The sequence below is a fragment of the Xenia sp. Carnegie-2017 genome, unplaced genomic scaffold (genome assembly GCF_021976095.1).
Source record: "Xenia sp. Carnegie-2017 unplaced genomic scaffold, XeniaSp_v1 HiC_scaffold_14, whole genome shotgun sequence".
NCBI lineage: Eukaryota > Metazoa > Cnidaria > Anthozoa > Malacalcyonacea > Xeniidae > Xenia > Xenia sp. Carnegie-2017.
Window position 1 is genome coordinate 4,492,254 of NW_025813447.1, and position 27,006 is coordinate 4,519,259.

Below are 27,006 nucleotides of genomic sequence, written 5' to 3' on the forward strand. Positions count from 1 at the left end.
ATCAAAGCAGAGGTTTTAATATTTCCTCTATCTCATGTATTCATGATTGATTAGCAAATACTCTTTGATTGATTTAATTGACGAGGCTCAGCCATCAACCAATCAACGCAGGCGTTTTATTGTTTTTATTCTATATAATGCAAATTAAAGTTGTCAGTAATTGGTATTCGTGCAAGAGAAGAATACGAACTTCATTTATTTCTTCCACTATTAAATTAAAGTGAAATGAATAAGGAGTGTTTCGAGGAGAACACACTGAAAACTAAGATGGAAACCATTTTGACGTAATTTATTATTATAGAATATAAGATTGCTAGTTAAATTTTCAGGCTTGCATTAGCTGGTTCTTGTGGAAACGACCGCATGTAGTGCTCCTGTTATTACGAATAATTTATGTATGGAATAGTTTTATCGTGACTTGGCATTCTTCACTTGCAGACTATTTAAGTTTTATAAGATATGCTAATTCTTTATGTCAATGGAGACGAGAGGACATAATTTCCGAGAGTTTAGATCAAATGGGGAACTACAAATGTAAACAGCTGTAAATTTACCAAAATCCACTGTTTTTAATTAAAAATTTTTCTTGCATCGTAGCAACAGTTGCTAGTAGCATAACTAATTATTTGCCAACGAATAAGATTCGTTTAATTTCATCAATATTCCTTCTATCTTAGATAGCAACCTGCAGTGTTTGACTGCGACTCTACGTCTGCCATGATAAGGAGCTTCACAAATTCTAAATGCAATCGCATTGAAACAGATATCATCATTTTTCTCAAGACTTTTTACGGTATATTGACAAATTTCTGATTTGAACAAGCTCTTCACTTCTCTCGACACAGGTACGTCTGATTTACACGAATTTTGCCATATTTAAGTAGACACGTTTGTTCAAAGAAAAAATTTTTTTTAATTATTTGGTTTCTGATGTCTGGCGATATTGCCAAAGTGATTCTTGTTGCTCTTATTATAGCTACTACGTTCGTCTATTCTCACAGGATAGGATTCGTACCGTTTTAAATGTCACTATTTTCAGACATGGGATTTCTAAAGAAAAACTGCTGTGATGTGAGTCATAACAAGTCCCTGTTAGTGTTATATATTTTCTATTAACCGAAACTTGTACTTAACCCTCTAAGGGCCATATGTAGTGAAATGCATCATAATGTAACTACTCTATGCGGTCTGCGTTAAAGAACTCGAGATTGTGTAGCATCGTGTTGTGACTCCCTTGGGGCCAGATTTTTTTCTCAAATAAGTTTCGTTTCGTGATTATTGCTCGCGCAAGCAATGGCCACTAACAGGTTGAATTGTTCGCCATGGCGATTACTAAATGAAAAATGCAGACATGCGAACAAATAGAGAAAAGGGAAGCTGTAAAGCAGTACATTTGTTTTTGATGTAAAGGAAGTTTCTTGTTTGGTTCATTTTTAACCTTTTACTTTGTTCCCAATTCTGTTTGGTTCTTGCTTTGTTAATTTTATCCATTTACTTTTTTAAAAAGCGCAAGTAGCTACCATGGTGAATAGCTAAAATAATAACATGATAGCGAGTTCTTAAAAAAACTGTTTAAAACCAGGGCACTAACCCAACAATTCTAAGAACTGTTTTTAAAGAACTGTTTTAAAAGACACTATGCATTTCGACAGACTACTCATCAGTTGTCAATGTCTGCTAAATAAGAACTTCAAAATCATGCGATATTAATAATGTTAGAAAAAGTTAACGTCATTTCTAAATTGAGAGATGACGCTTAAAACAGAGATAAACTCACAAGTCTTGTCTGAACAATCAAGAATACTAATAAGGTGCGTTATGCTTCCACCAACGAGATTTTAGCATTTTTAACAAACGTGTATGTAGTGGAAAGGTAATTCAATATTTTTCATCATACCGAGTTCTATCCACAACATAAATCTGTATAATATAGATGGAATTGATCATTGAATTCTCAATCACGGCTGTAGATGTCAGCTGATTCCCATGCAAAAAATGGCGGTTCGGTCAATTCCTGCTACGATTTAGCGAGCAAAATTGGCCGCTTTTCAGAAAAAAGTACATTTTCTCATTCCCCCTAAAAAGAGTGAACAAGAAAAACGCATTTCGCATTTAGGCATAAGCAATATATATTTGATGTAGGAAAATTACCAAGGAAGATTTGTTAAAACACAGTCAACCAATAATCATGCTGTAATAAATCATGCTGTTGCATCGGTATGTCTGTGAAATATGTGCAATAATTCTTCACCAAGTGCGGACCTGATAAGGATATGTTCAGAAAAGAAAGCAAGGTTAACAAAAGTTGTGTAGTATATCACGCTTATATACTTTTCCAGTATTTAGTCGTTACAAGACGTAGAAACGTTTATTTTAGCAGATCTTACAACTAGGCTTTCGCGACATACCAAGTGTAAGGGCTCTTTTCCACTCATCACAAAATGCTCTCGCAAGGGCTCTTTTGCGAGTCTGTTCGCGCGATCAAAAAATTTTGTTCAATTAATTTAACTATGCTGCTGCAAGTCATGGTAAGTTCGCTGCGAGTGTCTGCAAGTTATCATCCCTAAAGTAGTCCAATACTTCTTAAGTGCTATAGTCTTGTACTGTACTATCAACTTTCTACTCAAATGTGTATCATAATTTGTTTCATTCTGCCTCCAATGATTCATAGACGTTTGTATGTGTGCATAGTTAGCGAAGAATTTCGGTAACAAACAGAAGAGATGAAAGAATCTCGGCTCACTCTACATTTTTCGATGAAACATTGCTACCAGTGAAAGGATACGTAAAATGGTCTTAAAGCTGAATGGGTGATCTTACTGTCGCTATATAAAAATACTGAATGTGGTAGGAACCCTTATTTGACCTGTGTAGTTTCTCTGATAAAATATTATTTTGTATCAGACCAAAAACATCGCTGAATTGCAAGTCGAATGCATAGCTACTTGTACAAGTTTATGACATCATGCCAGAAATAAGTAGTTCGTCAGTGTAGTCTTAGTAGCCCGCACACAAATCTTCGGAGTTTACATGTTAGGATATTTTGTATTTTCATTCAAATTATGTACATTTGATGCACAATTTACATTTTATGATAATATGAACAAACTTGCGTTCTTGTAGGAAGAATTTTAATTCTTTTTTCTTTCAAGCTAAATGTTAAATGACATCAAGTCTGTGTTCAAAGTTCTTGTTGTACATAATTACCCCAATTAAAATGTAGGCGTTGGGGAAAGAAAACTTCCTTCACCGCCATTTTAACGACACCAAGGAACGTAAGTTTCGAAAAGTAGTAGTAAGATGATTGCAATGGACTGTGGTAGTAGTTGCCTATTTCGTTTTTACAAATGTTGGCTTATGTCAAATTTTTACCGAGCAATAACATCATGTCATGCAATTAATGTGCCATGCTATTTTTGTACTTAGCGGATGTGCACTTGATTATGCAAAAATATTTGGCACTGTTATGCCTACGCAAGGTTGTCATTAATAAAAGGGGAAATCAACAGTTTAACTGCTCGTGTTGAAGGAAATTCCAAACATAAGTTGTGATAAGTTAACAGTTAATTCATTTTTATATATTACATGAGAAAAAATCATTACTCCGTGCCCGTATTCTATAACCTAAACATACACACACTGAGTGCAACATATAATTCGCGCTCTCTTTAATCAATGGCAAAGTTATTTCTCAATCAATGCCTTCAATGACAATATTTTTGCCAATATATTTCTAATCAAGCTTAGCAATAATTGAAGTGAAAATACTGTTTTCAAATAATTATGAAGTCATGATGTTGAAGCACCACCACGTAAGGACAGTAAGCGAGTTGTTAAAAGACGGGCGTGTGACTTAACTTGTTGGAATTTTGCCCATTTCTCTTAGCACTAAAGCCATTTCTCCTCTGCATTCGATTGCTTGTAAGGTGTTCAACAGCAGACATGATCTAACTTAAGCACATTTAGCTACCCCAGAATAGCAAAAATGTCCAACTCTTAATTACGTCTAGATACAACGGGCCTCTCGAAAGCACGGGCCCGTAGGCTTAAGCCTACTTAGCCTAATGGATAATCCGCCCTTGACCCCCACCCGTCTTCGCCTAAGAAACGTCATTAATAACAGAATGTAACGCATAAATAGGTATGCATCTTGTGTAAAACAAAAGCTTTAAAAAATTTCAGCCTTAAAATGATACAATTCTAAGACAACCGTGTTACTCAAAGTCAAACAATACATATGTGCAATTTTTTCATCGTGAATGATCATCAATCAAGAGACTATCTCTTTGATGGTTTCTTGCACATGTATCGACTGTAATAACACAATAATGAACTTAAGCTAGCAACGTTTTGGCTAGCACGAACGTCATGAGTTACGTTTGGGAACTAGATCTATGACGGCGGTTTTTATTTAAAGGTTTTCGTTAAGCTGACTCAAAATGTAAGCTAAACTTTCTTTTGCCTTCAATTGAGTGTGGAATTTTTGTTTTAATCATCTGTCAGCATAACACAATTTTAGGGAATAAAACAAAAAAATTTCGCTTACCTGTCACGTTTCTGTTAAAAAACAAGAGCGCCAAAACAACCAATTTGTCTTCTTTGACTTCGCCTCAGAGGCTACGTCATGAAAATCATTAACTTTCCTTCCGCTTGACGTTACAGATTTCAAAACATCTCTAATTTAAGCTCTCTGATATAAAGGAAGAGCAAAGTGAACTCACAAAAAAATAAGACTTAACTCGTACTATTATTACTTTCAAACGCAGGATTTAAATGTCGAAATGGATTCAACAGAAAAGTGGATTGACATATTGTCTTTTGATGGCGGAGGAAGTCGAGGTGTAATGGAACTGAAGATTCTCGACGACGTTTTACGTTTGGCAACGATTGTTTTGAAAACACCTGAGACTGTGAATTATCTTGTACAGGAAGAAAATGACGAAAGCGAAGTAAATTTCTTGGAAGATCGTGACGTTCGAGAAAGTTTGATCAATGATCTGAGAAAAGTTCAGGATCCCATTCATCCCACCGATGTTTACGACATGATAGTTGGAACCAGTACAGGAGGTCTGATCGCGTTTGGTTTGGTTGGCGGAAATAAAGTTGGCAACAACCATCATAAAAGAGAACGGATGACTGTGGAAGAATGCATTCAGATGTATCTCACAAAGACTAGAGAAATTTTTAGGAAGACCTGGTCCCACTGGTTTTATTCTTACATACCTTTGCTGTCCAAAATCCCACTTCTGGCATATTCACAAGGTAACGTAGAGAAAGCCCTGGAGGATCAGTTTGGTGATTGCAGCTTATGTGATCTAGGCGGAGTGGATCCTTTGAAGAACGTTGCTGGAGCTGTTGCAAGAAGACTTGGCAGAAACGGAGATCTCGTACTATTTGATACAGCAAGCGAAGACTATAAGAATTACAAGGCTTACAAAGTCTTGCTCGCCTCCTCAAATGCTCCAATATGCTTTGATACTCCAGTAGACATTGGCGACGATAAATTTGTAGATGGAGGCGTTGGTGGAAATTGTCCTTTGAAACAAGCAATTCCCAGAGCAAAAAAACTTTTTGGAAAAGATGGTAAACACGTAAAAATTGTTTCGGTTTTATCAATTGCACCTCCATTGCCTTTAGAATCAGCAATTGATTCTAATAGTGGTTTTGAAAGTTGGGTAAAGTATTTTGTCAACGAATCAACCGATGGAAACGCAGTGTACAACGACGTTGTGAAGCAACATAGATGGAACAAAATTTTGTTTCAAAGGTTGTCGCCACGTGGTAGGAGCTTACAATCGTTTGAACTTGACGATGTCGATGTCCAAAAGATGTTAGATGACATGGAAAACGAAAGGGCTGAGGATGACATGTTTCTTGTCGACGTTGTTGCCATTGCAATGGTTGTTGTCTTTACGTCTGTTGAAAAAGTGAAAAATGAGCAGAAAACCACGTTGACCATAGCAGCACAACTTGCTAAAGTTGCAGGACTTGCCTACCAAAGCAGGAAAGAATATGAATCAGCAATCGTTTCGTACAAAACAAGCAAACGTCTGCAAGAGAAAGTCGGCATTGATTTCACTTATTTCGAAGTCTCATATAATATCGCAAAATGCACAAAAGAACAGGGGAAATTTCAATGGGCAATGAACCTATTTAAATCCAACGTTAAAATCCTAGTTGGCCATCAAGGTGACAAGAAGATTTATGATATACTGGTTGATACTTTGATCGAGATAGCAGACTGTTACGTGGCAACTTTTCGATATGTAGATGCGGAAGAATACTTGAATGAATTTCTTCCGCATCTAGATATTTTCAATGAGGAGAAATTTGCACGTGTCTTTACCAAGGATGCATGGTGCAAACAGCAACGAGGTAAATTTGAGGAAGCTTTCAATTATTACAGGAAGGCAGCTACGTACACCCCAGACGACGTTAATCCTGAAAAGGCAAACATTCTGAATAACGTTGGATTATGTTTCGTAAGTCTTGGAATGAAAGAAGAAGGGCTTAAGTTTGTTCGCCAAGCCCAAGATGTGAGAGAGACGTTAAGTAACGACAAAAATGATCCTCTGTTGGCCGAATCGTTTTTCAACGTTGGGTTTTGCTTGTTGAAGAAAGGTGACTTCAGTGACGCTAAAACAAATCTGGAGGAAGCTAAAAGACGGTACGATCAACTTGGGGACGAGATAGGCATTTCCTTAGCACTGAGAAATTTGGCAGCATGCCTGTCCTTAATAGATCCATCAAAATACGACCTTGCTTTGGCTTACGCCCAACAGGCTCTGGAAAAGATAAAAAATTCTGTCCTTCATTACTACAATCCTGGAGTTGCTAGGAGCTTGTCAGCTCTTGGTCTCTGCCTTTTCAAGATGGGAAGATTTAAAGAAGCAAAGAAAAACCTGTTAGAAGCTGTGGATATCATCGAAAATTTGTTTTCAGAAGATCATCCATGGCTGATAGACATTTATCAGGTGCTCTACACATTGTATACAGAAGATGGCGAGCAGAAGAAGGCGGAGAAATACGAAACGAAAAAGATGAGGATAGTCAATGTGATAGAAAAAATGGCTAATTATGTGGATACGACTAAAGATGTAAGATGGAAGTCTCTTCCAGATTTTCCTTTCTGAAAACAATGGAAATGGTTTCGTAGTAAAGTTTATATAGCTTGGGTAATGATAGCTATAATAACATGAAGTACATCCGGGGAATAGAAAGAACATAGTTAACATTACAAATGCCTAGCTAAGCGACACCAATCAGTTTTTTACATAGCCCAAAAAGGTTCGTGTAAATAACTAATCAGGTAATGAATGTAGAAAGTCACAGAATAAACACTTGAAAAGCATTTAGCAACATTAATCTTTAGTGTTTTTTGAAAAGCAACTTGACAGAAAGATACAACGACGAAGCATTCGAACAGGACTTCTTAAACTATCATTAAAATCATTTAAACTCTCTCGAGTAACAATGTTTCGTAACTATATATTTATTTCATGGACATCTCTGGACTTTTGAAAAGATATGGATTTTCCACTTCAGGGGATTTGCGAAACAAATTCCCCAGTATCTAAATACCCGCCAATTTTACGTATAATCACATTCAATGTTTGAAAAGTATGGTTTCTTAGAAGTTCTTTTTTAAGGGGAGGAGTCACAATTTTTCAGATATTGCACACATGACATTGCCAAATGAGGTAAATATAGAAGAGCAAAGGGGCCAATTGCTTGGGACATAGATAGCGTTATCCCTTGCATAGAAGCAAATTTTTTTAAATGGTTAAAAAGCTTCTTAAAAAGGTAAAAATTAAGGTTTGATCTGAGCAATCATTGTAATAAAATATTGCTTCTAAGATGACAAAGTTTCTTGGTCGTATGCAACTTTTAACTAGTACGCTTGCTGTTATGTCGGCAGGATTTCGCCATTTTTGTCACTAATTTGTCGTAAGTACGGCAAATTCGCGTTCTTTTACAATTTTGCGATAAGATGACCTGTTTTTCAATAAAATCTTTCACATTGCCTGCACCTCTGGAATTAATTTATTGCAAGATTCCTTAATGTGATTACAGTTGATTTGCCCTTTCCAAGTTATATCACGAAGCTCGTTCAATGATTCATTACGTTTGTTGCTAAGTTCATAAGTATCATCCAATCAAATTGTATGTTTAAAATAATAGCCGGTTACGAAAGTCTATCTAAACATTTGAACTTTTACAATACAAACGAACTAAGTTGACTGCAGCTGGTTGTATGTTTCACATTATGTCACACGTTATCGCTCTCGGGCTTGTGAAAATGTTTTGTTCATGACTGTAGAGTTGCGTTTATTCGTAATGTTTTACGTGCGTGTTTGCGTGCACAGTGTTCAAGTACACTTTTCTATTAACTTTATAACTTATGAATGAATACAAGTTTTGGGTGGATCACTCATGCATTTTGCTTTTGCGCAGTTCGTGACAATCCGTCGACAATGATATGGCATCGCAATTGCAGATCATAACAAAGAACATCAAAGAGCGTCTGTCTAAGATCTTAAATTTACGGACTTTCGTGATAATATGCGTATTTAAAATGTGTATAAAGTCCGTCTGGTGACGCGAAGCGTTTTCAAAGTTTCAAGCAGGAAATGGTCTTCGATGTTTATTCCCTAAAATTTGAAAAATCCACCTGGAACATCTTTGATATGCGACTAATTGATACAGCTTGTGTATTCTCGCCAGCTCCTCATCAGACAGGGGCCAGTTTTTTTCTAGATACCGACACACGTCTATCTCTAACACACTTTCTGACAGCATATTGTCCCTAAATTCTTGGTGTGTTGTCAAGCAATACTCTCCTTGAGTTTCTGTTTGGCCTAGCAAAGGCCTCATACTCATCGTATTCAAGCGCTTTTTAGAGGTAACAAAAACACTCGATTGCCTTTTTCGACAAAGTGCAATGTCCACACTTAGAGTTTAAAGGCGCCAAGTATTTTCTCTCTCAACTTCAGCATCTATTTCATCCTCCGACGAGGCAAGTCGCCCCGCTCACTCTCCTTTTCGGAACCGCTTTCTTCACTTGTTTCAGCCTTCATTTCAGGTTCATATTGATAGGGCAGAACCTAACCCGGTTGATTTTCGTGTATGTCATCCATTACAGCAAAAAAACCCCGTAAAATATGCAATAAATGTGTTGTAACCCAGTCAATCACAAAGTATATTGTATTGTTGTTTTGACTGCTTACCGGCCAAGACGTCATTACCGCTCGAGATAATTTTATCAAAATTTTATCCAAGATGGAGAAATTTATAAAACTTTTGCTGCAAATATCTCAGCAATAAAATATTTTTGAAAAAAAATTTTGCTATTTTAGTTTTTAGACATTACAAAGGTTCAAAAATATGCCATAAAAATTTTCGTTGCCAATGTCCTTTAAGTTTTCAAATGGCGGTTGCCAAGTTACTTTCTAATATTGCCAATTACATTTCCAAATATGGAATGTTCGTTATTTCGTTATGAACTTGTCAACTTAAGTTCACAAGTTGTGTACTTGAGTACTGAAGTTGTGAACTAAGTTGCGAAGTACTAGCAAACGCGAAAGGTCTTTGTACCCTGTAGACATTTGGCAATGAATCCGTTCAGCAAGCAAGGAAATCAAGTCCTTTAGCAATTCTAATCGGTTTGACGGCCCTCAAAGAGTGCCACATGTAATAAATTTTCAGTAAATGTGGCACTAGAAGCGTATCGTTGGATTTCAAATGCAGGAGTACCGTGCATACTGTGCCCTCGACGTCAGTTGCCACTCGTAACAACTACAGACGACTCATCAAAGAAATGAATTCGGCTGCAATCAATCAATGAAATAATTGCTACGCAAGCTTCTAACTTCTCCATAACGCCCGGCCGTTCTGTCTCTCGAGTATTTTGACTTATTATCTTGTAAGTGTAACCAAGATCTTTATTCAAAATTCTACTAATGGATGACCTGCTAGGCATGTTTGCTGGAAGGCAAACTTTGTCATTTTCTAGTTGTTGCTGAATCTCTTTTGCGTAAATAGATGGTTTATTAATTTTTAGATATTCAGTGTATGCAATAATGTCATCTGTGCGCGTGGTTCGAACATCAAGGTTGTTCTGGCGAGGTGAATAGAACCAGTGTTTACCCATGGATCTATTATATCTGATATATTCTTATACGGTAGGTTTAGTTGTTTCGAAATGTTTGTCAAACGCTCGTTATTTAACCACATTTCAAGTATTTCATTTCTTACTTCTATTGGTAAAGGTTTTCCTTGCTTACTGAACGGATCATTGTCAACTGTCTACAGGGTACATGGACCTTTCGCGTTTGCTAGTACTTCGCAACTTTAGTTCACAACTTCAGTACTCAAGTACACAACTTGTGAACTTAAGTTGACAAGTTCATAACGAACATTCCATATTTGGAAATGTAATTGGCAACATTAGAAAGTAGCTTGGCAACCGCCATTTGAAAAGTTAACTGAAATCGACACTAAGGAACGATAAATAACTCTTTATAAACAAAAGAGATAGTTTCTACTAACACACTCGATATTCCTATGTGAAACAGACAAATGGATTTTGCAAATTAACAGTAATATGATGCGATAAGTCAAAGTTTATGCTACGATCATGGTTTTAGCAAGTATCTACTTTCATTCTTCAAGAATTGTTACTCTCACGTCAATGCTAAACCGACCATTAAAATTTGTATTTTAAAATCACCTTCTTATAGTCAAAGCATATAATATAGATAAAAATAACATTTGGCAGCTCTCAATTTTCACCAAAATTTTTCCATTTGTTTAAAGCTCGTTGACTGGTCCAGTGGAGAAGTGCAAAAAGATAAAACACCTCATGGAAATGGCTGAAGACTTGCTTCGAAGCTTAAGCTACAATTCAGTTTAAATAACTGCAGTGCAATTCCCAAATTTCCCATGATGAATGCATAATTTAGTTTTATTCTTGTCGTACTAATGTCGATGGAATGTTTGATGGAATCCATTATATGGAGAAACTTCATTTGTTATTTTAGTCAAAACGAGTGATTGCAGACCACCTCTATGTGTTGAGTAACTATAGTTTTGATAAAACTCCTAGCTAAAATGAAATCATGAGAAAATTTGAAAATTTAGATTCCCTGGACGGCTCGAAACGACCGACGGCTCGATTCATGCTGTTGCTTGTTTCAATAACATTTCTTTATTTTACTTTACGAAAGTATTTACAATAAAAAGTTATGCTTTGTTTATTTCCCAATCCTACTAGACCAAATGTCTTGAAATGCTTAGCTTTAACTTTTGTATTAGCGAGAGCGTACCAGCGACCGATAAGATTTCCGTTTTAAAACAACAGTAACAGGAAAATGACCCCTATAGTTTATGTAAATAACATGAGCATTAAGCAAGCTTAATAACTTAACTTCCTTGACTATCATAGCGTCGCCATAAAATCTTTCAAAACCATTTCGAAATCTATATGACAACTAAACTACAAATTTCCTCACAGAAAACATACAAATGTTTACAGAAGAGCAGGAGAAGCTCCATTCGTTATTATGTTTTTATCTGACAATCACCGAAACATGACCAAAACATTTAGCATCTTATCGCTCCAGAGTAGATAGTAGCGTATGCTCTATTGCTAATTTCATAAACTCGCAAAAGTTGTTGATCTAAAACTTGAATTTCATTTCGGAAATGTCCGCGCGCATCATTCGTGGCCGCAAGAAGATTGATAATTAAGGGTATAAATTTCAAAGGAAACTAATAAGGCATATCATGCATACATGAATATTAGCCATTCCCAGTGATTGATCTTCCTCTAGCCGTGAGATTCTCGCGTTTTTACATGACTTACGCACATTCCATGCAGCTAAAGACATTATATTGGTATTAATAAATAAACCATTGAAAATGAAAAAGCATGATGTTACTTTATCTTCATCAATCAATAAAAGTAAACTGAAGTTGCACAAAAGCAACGCCTGTGTTCAAGCACTCTTCAAATTTGTTAGCATTGGAAATGCAAACAAATACAATGTGGAATCTCTTTCGAACACAATTTCCATATGTGGTTGGAGTTTGAGTGTTACAAAAATGTAGCAACTTTTGTCGATTGGTCCAAATCCAAACTTTAAAAAGATAGCAATTTCTTATACATGCGTAGCATACGTAATAACATACGTAATGAATAACATAGTTTTCCTACATTTTCCCTATATTTTTCACGTCAATAACATGCGTAATTGCAAAAATACTACAGAAATCACTTCGTTTAAGGTAGTGGTTCGTCGTGTCAGAGTTATATGTTGCAATAATTGGTAAAGAATTAGTAAAATGCTGTGCACTTTATTAAATTTAAAATTCTTACGAAATAGGAACCTGCTGTGTCTTGATACCAACAGCATCACCTTCACAAAACTTGCACAAATATTAGAACAAATTTTTGTAGTGAACAATCTCCTCACTCTATTCGTCAGAGGTGCATGTAAGAGCAATGATATTTATAAATTTTTGCAATTAATGAATGAAAACGATTTCTTCAGTAGAAAATTTTTTATTAAGGAAAATAACCAAATACGCGAGCTCAACACAAACAACCATATTTATTTATTATCAATGTCGTTAAAACTACATTTGTGTATAGGTCATAGCTATAGCCTATAGCTTTATGTTTTCTGTCAGTTTATTCTCGATTGTTTGTAGCTGACCAACCGCGCCATTTTGAATGCTATTTTAAAATATTCCACTTCAAATGAAACTATTTAGAATATGCCATATATCAATAGCTACATGTAATCACGAATCATGTTGTTGCCTGTGAAAGATTTGGCAAATTTACCTAGCCTAATCGATTCAACTATGTGTGACAAAAAGCCAGGTGCCAAAGCTCTTAATGATCACAAAAGTTAAAGTGATCTTACAGTGACCAATAATAACATGACTTTGAGTCTGTTAACCTTTCAAAAATCGGGGCTGGTGTGATTATTTAACACTCGACATCTACAATGAACTATTTATTTTTATACTGTACATAAAGACTCTTTGCATTGCACATATACAAAATGAAAACTGGTTTAGTTTAATTATGATATCAAGGCTGGAGAGACACTCGATCACTTCCTACAGTGGCATTACACTCAACAAATTAGACAAGGACTTATTATACACTAAACACTTGATGGTTTCTTTACGATGGGCTCTGCTTTGTCACTATGAGCACGGCATTTTGCAGCAATATGAGTGAAGTGACCACTAAGAAATTTCGATTACCTTCAGTTGAAAATAACCATATTAAACTACAATGATCATTTTGAAAATACACGCCACATGTACAAAAATCCAAGTAAGAAATACAGCATAAATTTCACACGATGAATGGCTTGTTTGAGTAGATGAAATAAAACCAATACTTCAGCAAAGTTATAGACTAGGAACAGCGAAAGTGTTCTTTATTCAAATAAATGTATATAAACAAAGTAATTTAGATAGAATGTCTGAACAGTATAGGTCAGTTAAGCATTGATCATACATTTACAATTTTATACATGAATTTCATAAATGCATTTACTCCATGCATGTATGGTTTCTCAAAAAAACTGCTCACTGTTTGGCACATTTATATTTTGAAAAACTTGACAAGACAGAAATGAAGAACCATTGAATACAAACAACAAGAAATGTTTTGTTAAGTTATCAACTAAAACCCTATAAAAGCAAAGTAAATGTAAATTAGGTTCAACAGAAACATTGAATACCGTACAAAACAAGAGTAATAAAATTTATACACTTTTTAAGGACTTTCAAGGACATATATTTTGAAAAAGGAAGTGTAAATGTGTAAGACCTTAAATTGCATGCAAAAGCCGGCGCACACATTCTTCAACACATTACAAACTTAACAACAAAGAACTCTTTTAATGAATATAGAACAAATGATGCATCATAAATTTCACTTTAATAAATCCCTCCAATTATCAATCTTCCGACGGTTAATTATCATGCCGATATTTTTCCTAAACGGAATTTTACTTTTAGATAAAGAAATATTTGCAACTTTATCACAATAAATAACAAGAGAGCATTCGTGACCATCAACGATGTGAAAAATGAAAAGCTACTCTCTAGGTATGTGTGTGGGATAGAATGTTGCATTTTTCAGTCATGTTTCCGTGGTCGTTAAATCATAACATACATAACGAACAAAGTGTTCGAAGCGCTTATGAAAAGATTTGTACATGTTCTGTGAAAGGATTTAATGTTTTCTTGTCGTAGAGATTTCTAAGTGATTTTGAAAGTTTTGTAGCGACTGTTTGTTTGTTTGTTAGGGCAATTTAATTAATTAGGCTTTCATAGATAACATTGATTATGAATGATGAGTTGGCCAAGCTTGTTTCGAACCGTTTTTAAGAGTTTTTGTGCCAACATTTTTATAGTAAACGTAAGTAAAGTAATTTGTTTTAATTGATGTTCAGCAGGGGTCACTTCTGCTCTTACCGTTGTTTTGAAACGGAAATCGTTTATTTTGCCGATGTGCTTTCTCTTTTACAACAGCTAACATGAACAATTTTCAGCAACCTGTATTTTTTTACGTAATTGCAACAATTGTACGGAAATTACTCCGTTAAAGGTAATGGTTGGTTGTATTAGTGTATGATGAAATATTTATTAGTGAACATGAGTACGATATTCACTTGATTAAATTAAAATTCTTGAAATAAGAAGAGCCCGGTGCGGCTTTTCATTGCGATTTTTCGTTTATATTCAGGGAGGGACTTGTAGAGGGTCTATATTTAGGAAGTGTCTGAAATGGGAAAATGACTAGCAACCATTCAATCAATAACTCATCGTTAATATCACAGAACTGCATCTTTATATATGATTTACGTTACTCTGTCAGTCTAAACTAGATGGTTCGTAGCCAGCGCCCTCGGCCAGTTCAAATCATGCCATTTAAAAAAATTAATTTCTAATGAATTCAACTATTCAAATTATGCTATTGCACATTTTTATGCGACTAGTTTATTTTATCGTATTATATTAGGTTGTGTGCTATTTGCAAATTTTTTAAAAGATATAATCAATCATAGTGACCCAAAGAAGCGAATATTTACCTTCTGCTTGACAGTTTGATTATAAATATTTCACAAAATGAAGACTAAAGCGTAGCCCAGTTCCCCTCTGGAATCTTGGGATTTTTAAGGACAAAATATAGCCCGTGACCTTTTACCAGCGACACGCAGTTATTAGTCAGTTCTATTTCAACTTTTCCTATTTCATCAAATGATTTTATTCCCCATTATCCGATTAAATTCTGTAAAATGGAAATTATCCTTGAAGGTATTTCGCAACAAACCAGAGGGTGAAGCTGAGGAATTTTTACTAAAGGGCGTAATTTTATTCAGTCTGCATGCGGTTCAGCTGGCTATCTTCCAACCAATTTCAATACCGATATATGTTAAAACTGCAAGTCAACAAAATCTTTCACATTTGGAGTAAGAATAATTCTATCAGGAAATCAAAATCCATTAGGCATTGTAGCAAATTTATCTTCACTAAACTCTTTATGTTTATACTGTACATAAAGACTCTTTAGCTACATTGCATAAAAACAAAAAGGTTTACTTTAAGATAACAAGACTATAGGGACACTAAATCATTTCTTACTACAGAATTTCAGTCAACTTTTCCTATTTCTACAAATGGTTTTATTCCTCATTACCCGATTAAGTTCTGCAAAATGTTAATTATCTTTGAAGGCATTGCGCAACAAACCAGGGGGTGATGCTGAGGAATTTCCACTGGTGGGCGTAATTTTATTCAAACTGTGGAAAAGCTGGCGATATTCCAACCAATGTGTTGAAACTGATAGTCAAAAACTGAAATAGTTACAAAAAGAGCCACTCTATCAGGGAATCAAAGTCCATTAGGTACTGTGGCAAATTTAGGGCCTACTTTGGTAAATGGTGACATGCAGTTTAAAACACCAACATTTAAAATATGCATTAAAAACCAAACTTTACTCCACGGAAGAGCGTGTATAAACTATTGCAATTTTTGTATTATAATAAGCACAGAACCTAAAAGCGAGCAAAACAATTTTCGTTTCAAAAATACAAGTACAAACAAAAATATCTCTTATAGCTTTTGTAAAATAACTGAGCATCACCCAAGCCTAATTTATTTAACTTGCCCTGACGATCAAACAGTTGCCATGAATATCTTACAAAATCACTTCCACATCTATATAACAAGGAAACACTAAATCCCCTTACAAAAACGCGAAGATTTCGTTTAATATTTTCGTGATTATTCCGCAATCAGCGAAACGTGACTAAAACATTTCACATCTTATCGCTCTGTACTACATTGTAACTTTTCATTTTTTACATGGTGGATAATCGGGAATGCTCTTTTATCAAATAAAGTAGCAAATATTGTGATTGAAAATTTCAATTTTGATATGATTGATGGCCGTAGGAAGATTATAATAGGAAGATTCATGTTCAAAAATATATGTTATAATCCGCATAAAACAATGAATTTCAAAAGAAATGAAAACAGCATATCCTGCATATATGAATATCATATGCCAATCATCAATCTCTCGCGATCCAGCGATTTTTCTAGTTTTACAGCCGGTGTAATAAAAGACATTATACAGGTTATTAGCAAGTAAAGCAATTAAGCAAAGTAAAGATTGAAGCAAGATGTTACTTAACAGTGAAGTGCTAAATCAACATTAAAATCAACTGCTTTTGAATAAAACCATCGCATGTGTTCAGGCATTCTTGGTATTTTTTGTTATGAAATTCAAACAAATACAGGGTGTATGATCTGACCAATGGTAATGAAATCACTCCATGTAAGGTAATGGTTGGTGGTCAATTTTTGGTGTTGCAATAATTGTGGAACAATAAATATGCTATGCATTTTACTAATTTTAAACTTCTTGCGAAATATGAACCTGCTGTGTTTTAACGTTCATGTTGGGGGAGGGACTTAAACAGTCATAAAAGCATTTGCAATGAAACAAACAGCCTCACTTTGAAAAGACTTGCAGAGATATTGGGACAGATTTCTGACGAGAACAATCTTCTCACTCCAGCCAACAGAGGTGAGTGATAAAAGTACATATTATATTTATGAATATTGCAATAAACGAATGAAAATAATTGCTTAACGAACAATGAATATGATGTAGAAAAATGACTAAAAACCATTCAAAATAAGCAATCGTGAATATCACAAAACTATATCTTTATGTCATTTATGTTACTCTGTCAATCTAAACTTAATGGTTCGTAGCCTGTTAACACTGCTATTGAGTCAGGATAGTGTGGATAGAGTCACTATCATCCCTGAAGCATTTAAATACTTCTTCAGTGCTATATTCTTGTACTGTTCTTTCAACCCTCTACTCAAATGTGTATCATTATTTTTTTCAGTCTGCCACCATTGTTTTATTAACGTTTGCATGTGCGCATAGTTAGCAAAGCATTTCGGTAACGAACAGAGTAGATGAAAGAGTCTCGGCTCACTCTACATTTTTCGATGAAACATTGCTACCAGTGAAACGATACATAAAATGGTCTTAAAGCTGAATGGGTGATATTAGTGTCTCTATATAATAATACTGAATGTGGTAGGAACCCTTATTTGAGCTGTGTAATTTCTCTGATAAAATACTATTTTGTATCAGACCAAAAACATGGCTGAATTGCAAGTCAAGAATACATAGCTACTTGTACAAGTTTATGACATCATGCCAGAAATAAGTAGTTCGTCAGTGTAGTCTTAGTAGCCGGCACACAAATCTTCGGAGTTTACATGTTAGGATGTTTTGTATTTTTATTCAAATTATGTACATTTGATGCACAATTTACATTTTATGATAATATGAACAAACTTGTGTTTTTGTAGGAGGAATTTTAATTCTTGTTTCTTTCAAGCTAAATGTTAAATGACATCAAGTCTGTGTTCATAGTTCTTGTTGTACATAATTACCCCAATTAAAGTGTAGGCGTTGGGGAATGAAAACTTCCTTCACCGCTTTTTTAACAACAACAAGGAACGTAAGTGTCAAAAAGTAGTAGTAAGATTATTGCAGTGGACTGGTAGTAGTTGCCTGGTGACCCGGTGAATCACATATGATTTTGCACGTCTTGTTAATGTTCTGATTGTGGTGGCTTTGTGTGATGTAGGGTTGTAAGATGATTGGTCTAGTAGTCGGTCAGTATGTGTTGGCTTGATGTAGGGTTTATCGCAAGCCAACACATACTGACCGACTACTAGACCAATCATCTTACACCCTACATCACAAACCACCACAATCACAAGACGTGCACAAATCATTGTGATTCACCGGACGCTCTACAAAACGAAAACAACTATCTCAAACGTGTTTTTGACAAAAACAACTATAACTCTGACTTTATCAAACGCAACACTTACAAACCTAACGAACCCAACGAAACGAACAACTCAGTGACAACAGCAACGATACCTTACATCAAAGGTACGTCTGAGACTATCTCGCGTATCTTATGACCATACAACATACGTGTCGCACATAAACCAATCACAACGTTACGACAAGTACTAACGAACATAAAGGACAAAGAACAACCCAACGAACGACAAGGTGCAGGTTACAAAATAAACTGCTCCGACTGCCACGCCTCCTATATCGGGGAAACTGGCAGGAACTTAAACATAAGACTTACTGAGCACAAACGAGCTACTAAGAAACAAGACAAAACTAGTCACATTGCCGAATATCACCGAATCACAAAGCACAACATTGACTGGGACTCGGCAAAATGCATCACTTACAGTACTGACTATAGACAACGGCTTACATTAGAAAGTTGGTATACCAACTTGGAACAAACCCCCCTGAACAGATCACAGCAATTACCGGCACCTTACAAACGACTTATTCACAATACAAACAAACGATCAACTAAAAACATTACACTTCAAATTAATTTAAAATGACAATACACAATTGACACCCACACATTACAACTAAAAACGTCACACCTAAATCACACATCACAACTAAAAATAAAATATTTCACTTCACACTAATCCACAATGACAATACACATTTCCTGTACACACAATACAATGACGTAAGCACCAGATAACAAATACGGCTAAGCTGACGTTTACTCCTCATTTGACTCTGAAGATGACTACCGCTAAGGTTGTCGAAACGTCACTCAACAACAACAAAAACAGTCCTTCTCAGGACTTTATTAACCTGGACGATCATCATTTACAAACATATAACGATACTCCCAGGCTCAAACCATTTACTATATTTCTAATCAAGCTTAGCAATCATTGAAGTGAAATTACTGTTTTCGTATAATTATGAGGTCATGATGTTGAAGCACCACGTAAGAAGAGTAAGCGAGCTTTTAAAAGACAGGCGTGTGACCTAAACTTGTTGGAATTTTGCCCACTTCTCTTAGTTGTCACAAACCTATACTTTTAGGCATCGTACCTAGATAAGAGATTTATAAGAAAGATAAATGCGTTTATGAAGAAAAAGTCTTGAATTGATAATACGTATTTCATTGCAGATGCTCAATGAGACCAAATTTAAGAAGATTCTATGTTTCTTCACATAATTTCCATAATTTGTGAAAGAACTTGGGTTTAGCACGTTATAATTGCCAGAAAGTTGGTGTTGCATAAAGGTCTTTGTGGCTAGTATACTGTAGCGAGTAAGGAAAGCGGCTTTGAAAAATAGTTGTAATCTGAATAGAGAAATTAAAGCTAGCAATGGCATCTGGCAAAGAAAGAATATGCAACGAGCGTGCCATGGTAAATGCGTTGACACTATAAAAGCGTTGGCAGATAGACACAATACAATCTATAAGTTAGAAAGGCTTTTGAAGCGACATTAAAATTTAGTGCAGAAAGCGTCAGCTTTAGATACAATGTCCGTTTTTATTTAGAAATCGTACAGCAATGGAGCGCATATAAATATATGCTGCAGGAAAAAAGTTTATGTTGCCATAATATAGTAACACATACTAGCGATGGTAAAAAAGAGTCATCTTTTAAAACATTATGACATATTGCAAACAAGCATTGTCATTTTTTATATGTGATACAAACCAGACTAAATGAGGATTAGTTTTCAGTTGACATTTCTTTTAATTCTACCACATCTCTACATACTTTCAAAGAGCTTGTAAAAGTATCTTAGGCTTATACTGATTGCTTTTCACTTTACACTATGTCGAAGAGTTCATGGTCATCATTTGGCTTACAATCTTTGGTGAGTCAAAAAATGAATTCAACAAATAAATTCTCAATTTAAGTCTGGTGCGATCCGCTTTATCCTTAATGAGGTATTTTGGAGCCGCTGCACTGTTATTTTTTGGATCATTATCACGCTAAAACATTAAGTTATCATGGAATAGTTGAAAAATAGATGGAGCAAGATAGAGTCTTACTGTACACTTCCCTAACGAAAATTTCACATTTGAATTCATGTATGAAATGATGTGAAACTTATGTGAAATCAAAACGCTTCATCTATGAAATGTGTCTGTTTCATATATAAAATTCCAATTTCATATGTGAAATCAATTGAGAAATTTTCGTAAGTGTTGGCTTGTTGTTACCCTATGACTCCACGAATATCCACCATTACCATTTCAAGAAAAACATCCTAACACGTCAAAATTATTTCAATAGTGTATAAATGTAGCATAATTGAGCTGCTGGTGTCTTGTCATCATTGGTACATCTCGTAAATTGTGTCACTGCACAATAACACGTTCTATAATGTTCCAAATCCAAAATAACATGTTTCCCGGCAAATGCCAGACGCTTTATGTAATACTCTCGTGTGACTATGCATCCAAGTTGCTTTTTCATGCCTCGTTAGGATCATATAAAAATATAATCCACTTGCTTACCTTGCTTGTGTTTTTATCCTGCACTTTCAAAGCAAAAATAACTGATACTTGTACGATATCAAGAGCACGAGTGTTTTATTCAGCGCAAGAAAAATTTCCTCTCCAATGTTTTCTCCCCTTTTTGTTACTTTAAAAACTACCAATTGATAGACGGCATCTAATTTTGTGGATAACATACATGAAAAATTTCTCAATTCTAATTGGTTAAGAGCAGTGCAATTTATCGTAAATACAAGTGCAAAAATGTGAAACACAGTGCAAAAAAAAGAAATACAGGGCAATTTCTTTTTGAAAAATATGCTACTGATTGGTCAGTCAAACAAGGAAATGATCTAAGAGCCAATCAAATTAAAACATTTCAAAAGCGGGAAAGTAAAATTATTGTAAACAAAGCAATTACAACGGCTGGCGGGAGTTTCAAGTAAATTTTGTTTAGCGAAGGAGTTTACAGTTCATCGTTTGCAAGATGTTTCTGGATGAAAATAACAACACTGCTAAAAGTAGATACCTTGTTTTAGCTGCGTGTGTGGAAGCTATGGTGTTGTGAAAAATAATATCTGACGGAAATGAAAAATACGAACTGGTCGATCAATGATTAAACTCGCCGGCTAAATTAATGCACGTACGCTGAAGTTAAAAGTCAACAGAATTAAGAAATAATTGAGAAATTTTTTCATCTACTTTATTAATAAAAAGTAGCATGGTTTCTCGTGCATTTTGGAAAACAAGCACTCGTGAGTTTTTCAAAGACTTCAATTGCACGAGAAACCCTGCTTGAGAAACCAAACTCGTCCTTCAGACTCGTGCAATTTTGATAGTCTTTGAAAAAATCACTCGTGCATTTTTTTCTCAAATTGCACTCGAAACCATGCTATTACTTATAAAAATTGGAACTGTCATTTAAAATTTGTTGCGTATTATCTAATATTAACTTGACTCCATTGAAAAAAAAAACGCCGTTATCTTTAAAGTAAACGGTTTGAATCCGGGAGTATCGTTACATGTTTGTAAATGTAGATCGTCCAGGTTGGTATAGTCCTGAGAAGGACTGTTGTTGTTGTTGTTGACTGACGTTTCGACAACATTAGCGGTAGTCATCTTCAGAGTCAAAGGAGGAGTAAACGTCAGGTTAGCAGTAATTTTTATCTGGTTCTTACGTCATTGTATTGTGTGTACAGGAAATGTATATTGTCATTGTGAATCAACTATTACATTAAACAACAAGAACAAAGACTGAACAAACAGAAGGAACTCATACCAACGACCGTAAGCGATACTTTACTTTCTACGATAAAAACTATTGCGGAGAAACGAGCAAACAAGACAGAGACACAACACCAAATCAAACAACAACAAAAACCTGAACGTTTAAAACGCACTAAAACACGTACAAGACATAAACATGACGATAACTGGGTGAGGAATATTTCTTCCCGCTCATTAGACGAAACTGAAACGCGACTACTATCTTACGGACTAAAACATTCCATAACATCTAGACGAGCCCCGACTGAGACGATAGTATCAAGAGTCGAGGCTGTCCTAGCGTATCAAAGAGACTTGTCAGAGACAACCAAAGACGAGATCAGAAGCAGAGTAGCCTCCACTTTACAATCGTCCTCTATACGTGACAACAACTTGACAAAGGACGAGCAAAAAGCACTCAAACGACTAAAACACGACAACAACATCGTCATTTTACCAGCAGACAAAGGACGCGTGACTTTGGTCATGGACAGGAATGATTACTTCGATAAAATGGACACCCTTGTTAACAACAGACAAACGTACGAACAACTCAAACTAGACCCAACACCATCACTAGTACGCAAACTTAACAGCAAGATAATCTCTATGAGAATATCTAACATTAGATCTGAACGTATTTACTACCGACTTAGATGTTGAGTACCACGACCAACCAGACTATACGGACTACCAAAACTTCACAAACCACAAATACCCATGCGACCAATTGTATCATTCTGTGGTTCGCCCAAAAACTAACTCTCAATGTACTTGACTGACATACTGCAACCACTTACAAGCAAATCAAAATACAAGCTACAATCCACTGAAACTTTCATTAAAAGACTGAGCACTATACAAACACCGGACAGCTATATACTAGTGTCTTTTGAAATGAAATCACTGTTCACAATATTCCACTTAATCTGGCACTTACTTCTACAAAAACTCATTACAAACACCACGGACGTACTGCCATTACGGACAGAAGACATTAAGGAGCTACTGGTGCTCTGCGTCACCTCAACTTACTTCCAGTACAAAGGCACACACTACAAACAATTACATGGAACAGCAATGGGCTCGCCCGTTTCTGTTGTAATTGCTGAAATTGTAATTCAATCTATAGAGGAAAGGGCGCTCATGACTTACAAACGTGCAACGTAGATGACATAATCACAGCCCTACATGCAGATGAAATTGATGACTTTCACACTCACATCAACAAACAGGACAGCCACATACAATTTACCAAAGATGTCGAAGAAAACGGAATTCTTCTATTTCTCGACTGTTTGGTAAAACATGACAATCAAAAACTACGAACAACAGTTTATCGCAAGCCAACACATACTGACCGACTACTAGACCAATCATTTTACAACCCTACATCACACAAAGCCACCACAATCAGAACATTAACAAGACTTGCACAAATCATATGTGATTCACCGGACGCTCTACAAAACGAAAACAACTATCTCAAACGTATTTTTGACAAAAACAACTATAAATCTGATTTTATCAAACGTAATACTTACAAGCCCAACAAACCAAACGAAACGAACAACTCAGTGACAACAGCAACGGTACCTTACATCAAAGGTACGTCTGAGACTATCTCGCGTATCTTATGACCATACAACATACGTGTCGCACATAAACCAATCACAACGTTACGACAAGTACTAGACAACATAAAGGACAAAGAACAACCCAACGAACGACAAGGTGCACTTTACAAAATAAACTTCTACGACTGCCACGCCTCCTATATCGGGGAAACTGGCAGTAACTTAAACATAAGGCTTTCTGAACACAAACGAGCTACTAAGAAACAAGACAAGACTAATCACATTGCCGAACATCACCGAATCAAAAAGAACAACATTGACTGTGACTCGACGAAATGCATTACTTACAGTGCTGACTGTAGACAACGGCTTACATTAGAAATTTGGTATACCAACTTGGAACAAACCACCCTGAACAGATCACAGCAATTATTGGCACCTTACAAACGACTTATTCACAACACAAACAAACAATCAACTAAAAACATTACACTTCACACTAACTCACAATTGTTCGCAAAGAGAGTGGGAAAAAGGGGAGATTGCTGTTATTGAAATAATTTATGACTTTGTCACTTTCACACATACAGGTCTAACGAGAAAATGCATTCGACAACAAAGAAAATCAATATATTGTCTTTCGATGGTGGAGGAAGTCGAGGTGTAATGGAACTGAAGATACTGGACGACGTTCTACGATTAACAACAATTGTGTCAACGAATCCTGAAAGTGTAGGCTACCTTGTGAACAAAGACATTGATGAAAATGAAGTAAATTTCTTAGAAGATGAAAGCGTTCGAGAGTGTCTGATCAAGGACATGGAAGTAGTTACGGATCCCATTCATCCCACAGATGTTTACGATATGATAGTTGGTACTAGTACAGGAAGTTTGATTGCATTTGCTTTAGTTGGTGGAAATAAAGTTGAAAACAACCATCATGTAAGAGAACGGATGACTTTGGAAGAATGCATTAACATGTATAAGGATAAAACTAGGGAAATCTTCCCTTGGCGTACAAAAATATTTGGCTTTCCAATACCGCCATATAAACTAGCTAAAGTAGAGAAAGCTCTAAAGAATAAGTTTGGTGATTGCTGCTTATATGAATTTGGCGGCAAAGATTCTTCGAAAACCGTGGCCGGAGCTGTTACTAAAGAACTTGGCAACAACCAAAATCTCGTAATGTTTGATACATTTAGCAAAGACTACGCGTGTTACCAGGCTTACAAGGTCTTGCTTGCATCTTCAAGTGCCCCAATATACTTTGATAACTTAACCGAAATTGGCAGTCATAAATATGTCGACGGAGGTATTGGTGGTAATTGTCCTTTAGCACAAGCAATTCCACGAGCAAAAGAAATATTTGGGGAAAATGGTGAACACGTGGAAATAACTTCTGTTTTATCCATTGCGCCTCCTTCCAAATTAGAAACTCCTCGAGATAATTACCGTGTAGATTGGGCAAAGTATTTGCTGAATTTATCCACCGATGGAAATGCAGTGTTTAATGAAGTTGTGAAGCAAAATAATCAGACAAAAACTTTGTTCCAAAGGTTGGTGCCACGTGGCGATAGATTGAAAAAATTCGACCTTGATGAAAACGATGCAGAGAAGATGACAAAGAAAATGGAAGACGAAAGGCTTAAAAACGATGTGTTTTTGGTTGATGTAGTTGCCTCTGCAATGGTTGTCTTTCTTATGTATATTGAGAAGAAAAAAAATGATAACAAAATTGCGTTGACCATTGCAGCACAACTTGCTGAAGCTGCAGCATGTGTATACCAAAGCAAAAACGAATTCGAGTCGGCAATCATTTCATACGAAACAAGCAAACGTCTGCAAGAGAAAGTCAGCAGTGACATCACTACGATTAAGAACATTACGTATAACATCGCAAACTGCTATAAACAACAAGGAGACTTTAGGTCAGCAATAGACTTATTCAAGTCCAACGTGATAGACCTTAGTCGACATGGAGATGACGAAAAGTGTAAAAATCTACTCGTTGACACTTTAATTGAAATAGCTGACTGTTACCTGACAACTTTTCATTACGTTGATGCAGAAAAATATTTGAATGAAATCCCTGAAGAAAGGAAGAAATCTGCACGTGTTCTAACCTATTTAGCAAGGTGTAAGCAGCAAAAAGGAGAAATTGAGAAAGCTGCCGATCTTTACAATGAGGCAGCTAGTTATACTAAAGACAAAGATAGCTATGACAAGGCTCAAATTCTTAGTAACTTAGGGTTGTGTTTCCGAAGTGTAGAACAGAACGATGAAGCCAAATATCTTATTTCCAAAGCCCAAGAAATGAGAAAGAGGATAAAAGAAAAAACAAAACAGGAAAACGATGCTCAGGAGGCCGAGTTTTTTTTTATAGACGGGCTTTGCTTGAGAAAGAAAAAGAAATACAGCGAAGCAATAAAAAAATTAGAAGAAGCTAAAGCCAAATACGATCAAATTGGAGATAAAATCAGCGTTTCGTTGACATTGAGAAATTTGGCAATATGCAAATCCAAAAACGAATCCCCAGATTCCTTGAATTACGCGCAACAAGCTCTGCAAATGATGAAAAAACATACTTTTCAGGATAATAATCCCAGGAATAATGAAAAAAATCCAGAAATTGCTATAAGCTTGTCAGTTCTTGGTCAGTGTCTTTTCAAGGCTGGAAGATTTCAAAAAGCAAAGATAGAGCTGCTAAAAATTTTAGGTGTGATGGAACATCTGATTTCAGAAAATCATCCAAGGCTGATCAAAATTTATAAGCTCCTGTGCGAATTGGAAAAGAAAAACGGTGAAAATGAAAAGGCAGAAAATTACGACAAGAAAAAGAAGGAAGCAAAATACAAGAGACAAAACATAATCAAAAGATTACGAAATGCAAGACGTAGGCTAATTGGAAAAAAATTTTCAAACGAAATAGAACGCATGTAGAAAAAAGTCTAAAGAAAACAACAATGCACGAGGTAAATTTACGTGTACTCTAAAGAGCATCCACACAAACTGCGAGTTTTTAAGAGGATAATATAAACAACTGAAAAACAAATATAGTTGACTAGCTGCATGGAGAACTTTAAATATATTGCATGCATAATAGTGTGTCATGATTTAAAGCACTGGCAGTTAGCATGTACAAAATCATGTACAAAAGCTACCAATCACCCATGTACTGATGTAGTTAGCCATAAAATAAACATTTAAACGCATCGATCGTTTTGTTGTTTTTTTTT

At 35.7% G+C, this 27,006-nt stretch overlaps 2 protein-coding genes across 5 annotated transcripts; both read left to right on the top strand.

Annotated features, from left to right (window-relative positions):
• LOC124434460 lies at positions 1-26,982 on the top strand. Of its 2 annotated transcripts, XM_046984360.1 has the most exons (4): positions 1-12; positions 5,060-5,067; positions 17,046-17,122; positions 24,361-26,982. In XM_046984360.1, the coding sequence occupies exon 4, from the start codon at positions 24,374-24,376 to the stop codon at positions 26,708-26,710; it is 2,337 nt and encodes a 778-aa protein (XP_046840316.1). In that variant the 5' UTR covers positions 1-12; positions 5,060-5,067; positions 17,046-17,122; positions 24,361-24,373; the 3' UTR covers positions 26,711-26,982. The 2 variants fall into 2 exon arrangements, 1 of the variants encoding a protein (XP_046840316.1); XR_006944774.1 differs by lacking the exons at positions 5,060-5,067; positions 17,046-17,122; positions 24,361-26,982 and adding an exon at positions 7,202-7,351.
• LOC124434459 lies at positions 487-7,351 on the top strand. Of its 3 annotated transcripts, XM_046984358.1 has the most exons (4): positions 487-534; positions 678-845; positions 977-1,071; positions 4,767-7,351. In XM_046984358.1, the coding sequence occupies exons 3-4, from the start codon at positions 1,024-1,026 to the stop codon at positions 7,131-7,133; spliced, it is 2,415 nt and encodes an 804-aa protein (XP_046840314.1). In that variant the 5' UTR covers positions 487-534; positions 678-845; positions 977-1,023; the 3' UTR covers positions 7,134-7,351. The 3 variants fall into 3 exon arrangements, with proteins under 3 accessions (XP_046840314.1, XP_046840313.1, XP_046840315.1); XM_046984357.1 differs by lacking the exon at positions 487-534 and having other exon boundaries at positions 577-845; XM_046984359.1 differs by lacking the exons at positions 487-534; positions 977-1,071 and having other exon boundaries at positions 578-845.
• Positions 26,983-27,006: the final 24 nt, after the last annotated feature.

Coding starts and splice junctions, on each gene's coding strand:
- LOC124434459 (XM_046984358.1), top strand. CDS start 1,024: ATGTCACTATTTTCAGACATGGGATTTCTAAAGAAAAACTGCTGTGAT. Junction 1,072..4,766: donor TAAAGAAAAACTGCTGTGAT/GTGAGTCATAAC, acceptor TTTCAAACGCAG/GATTTAAATGTCGAAATGGA.
- LOC124434460 (XM_046984360.1), top strand. CDS start 24,374: ATGCATTCGACAACAAAGAAAATCAATATATTGTCTTTCGATGGTGGA.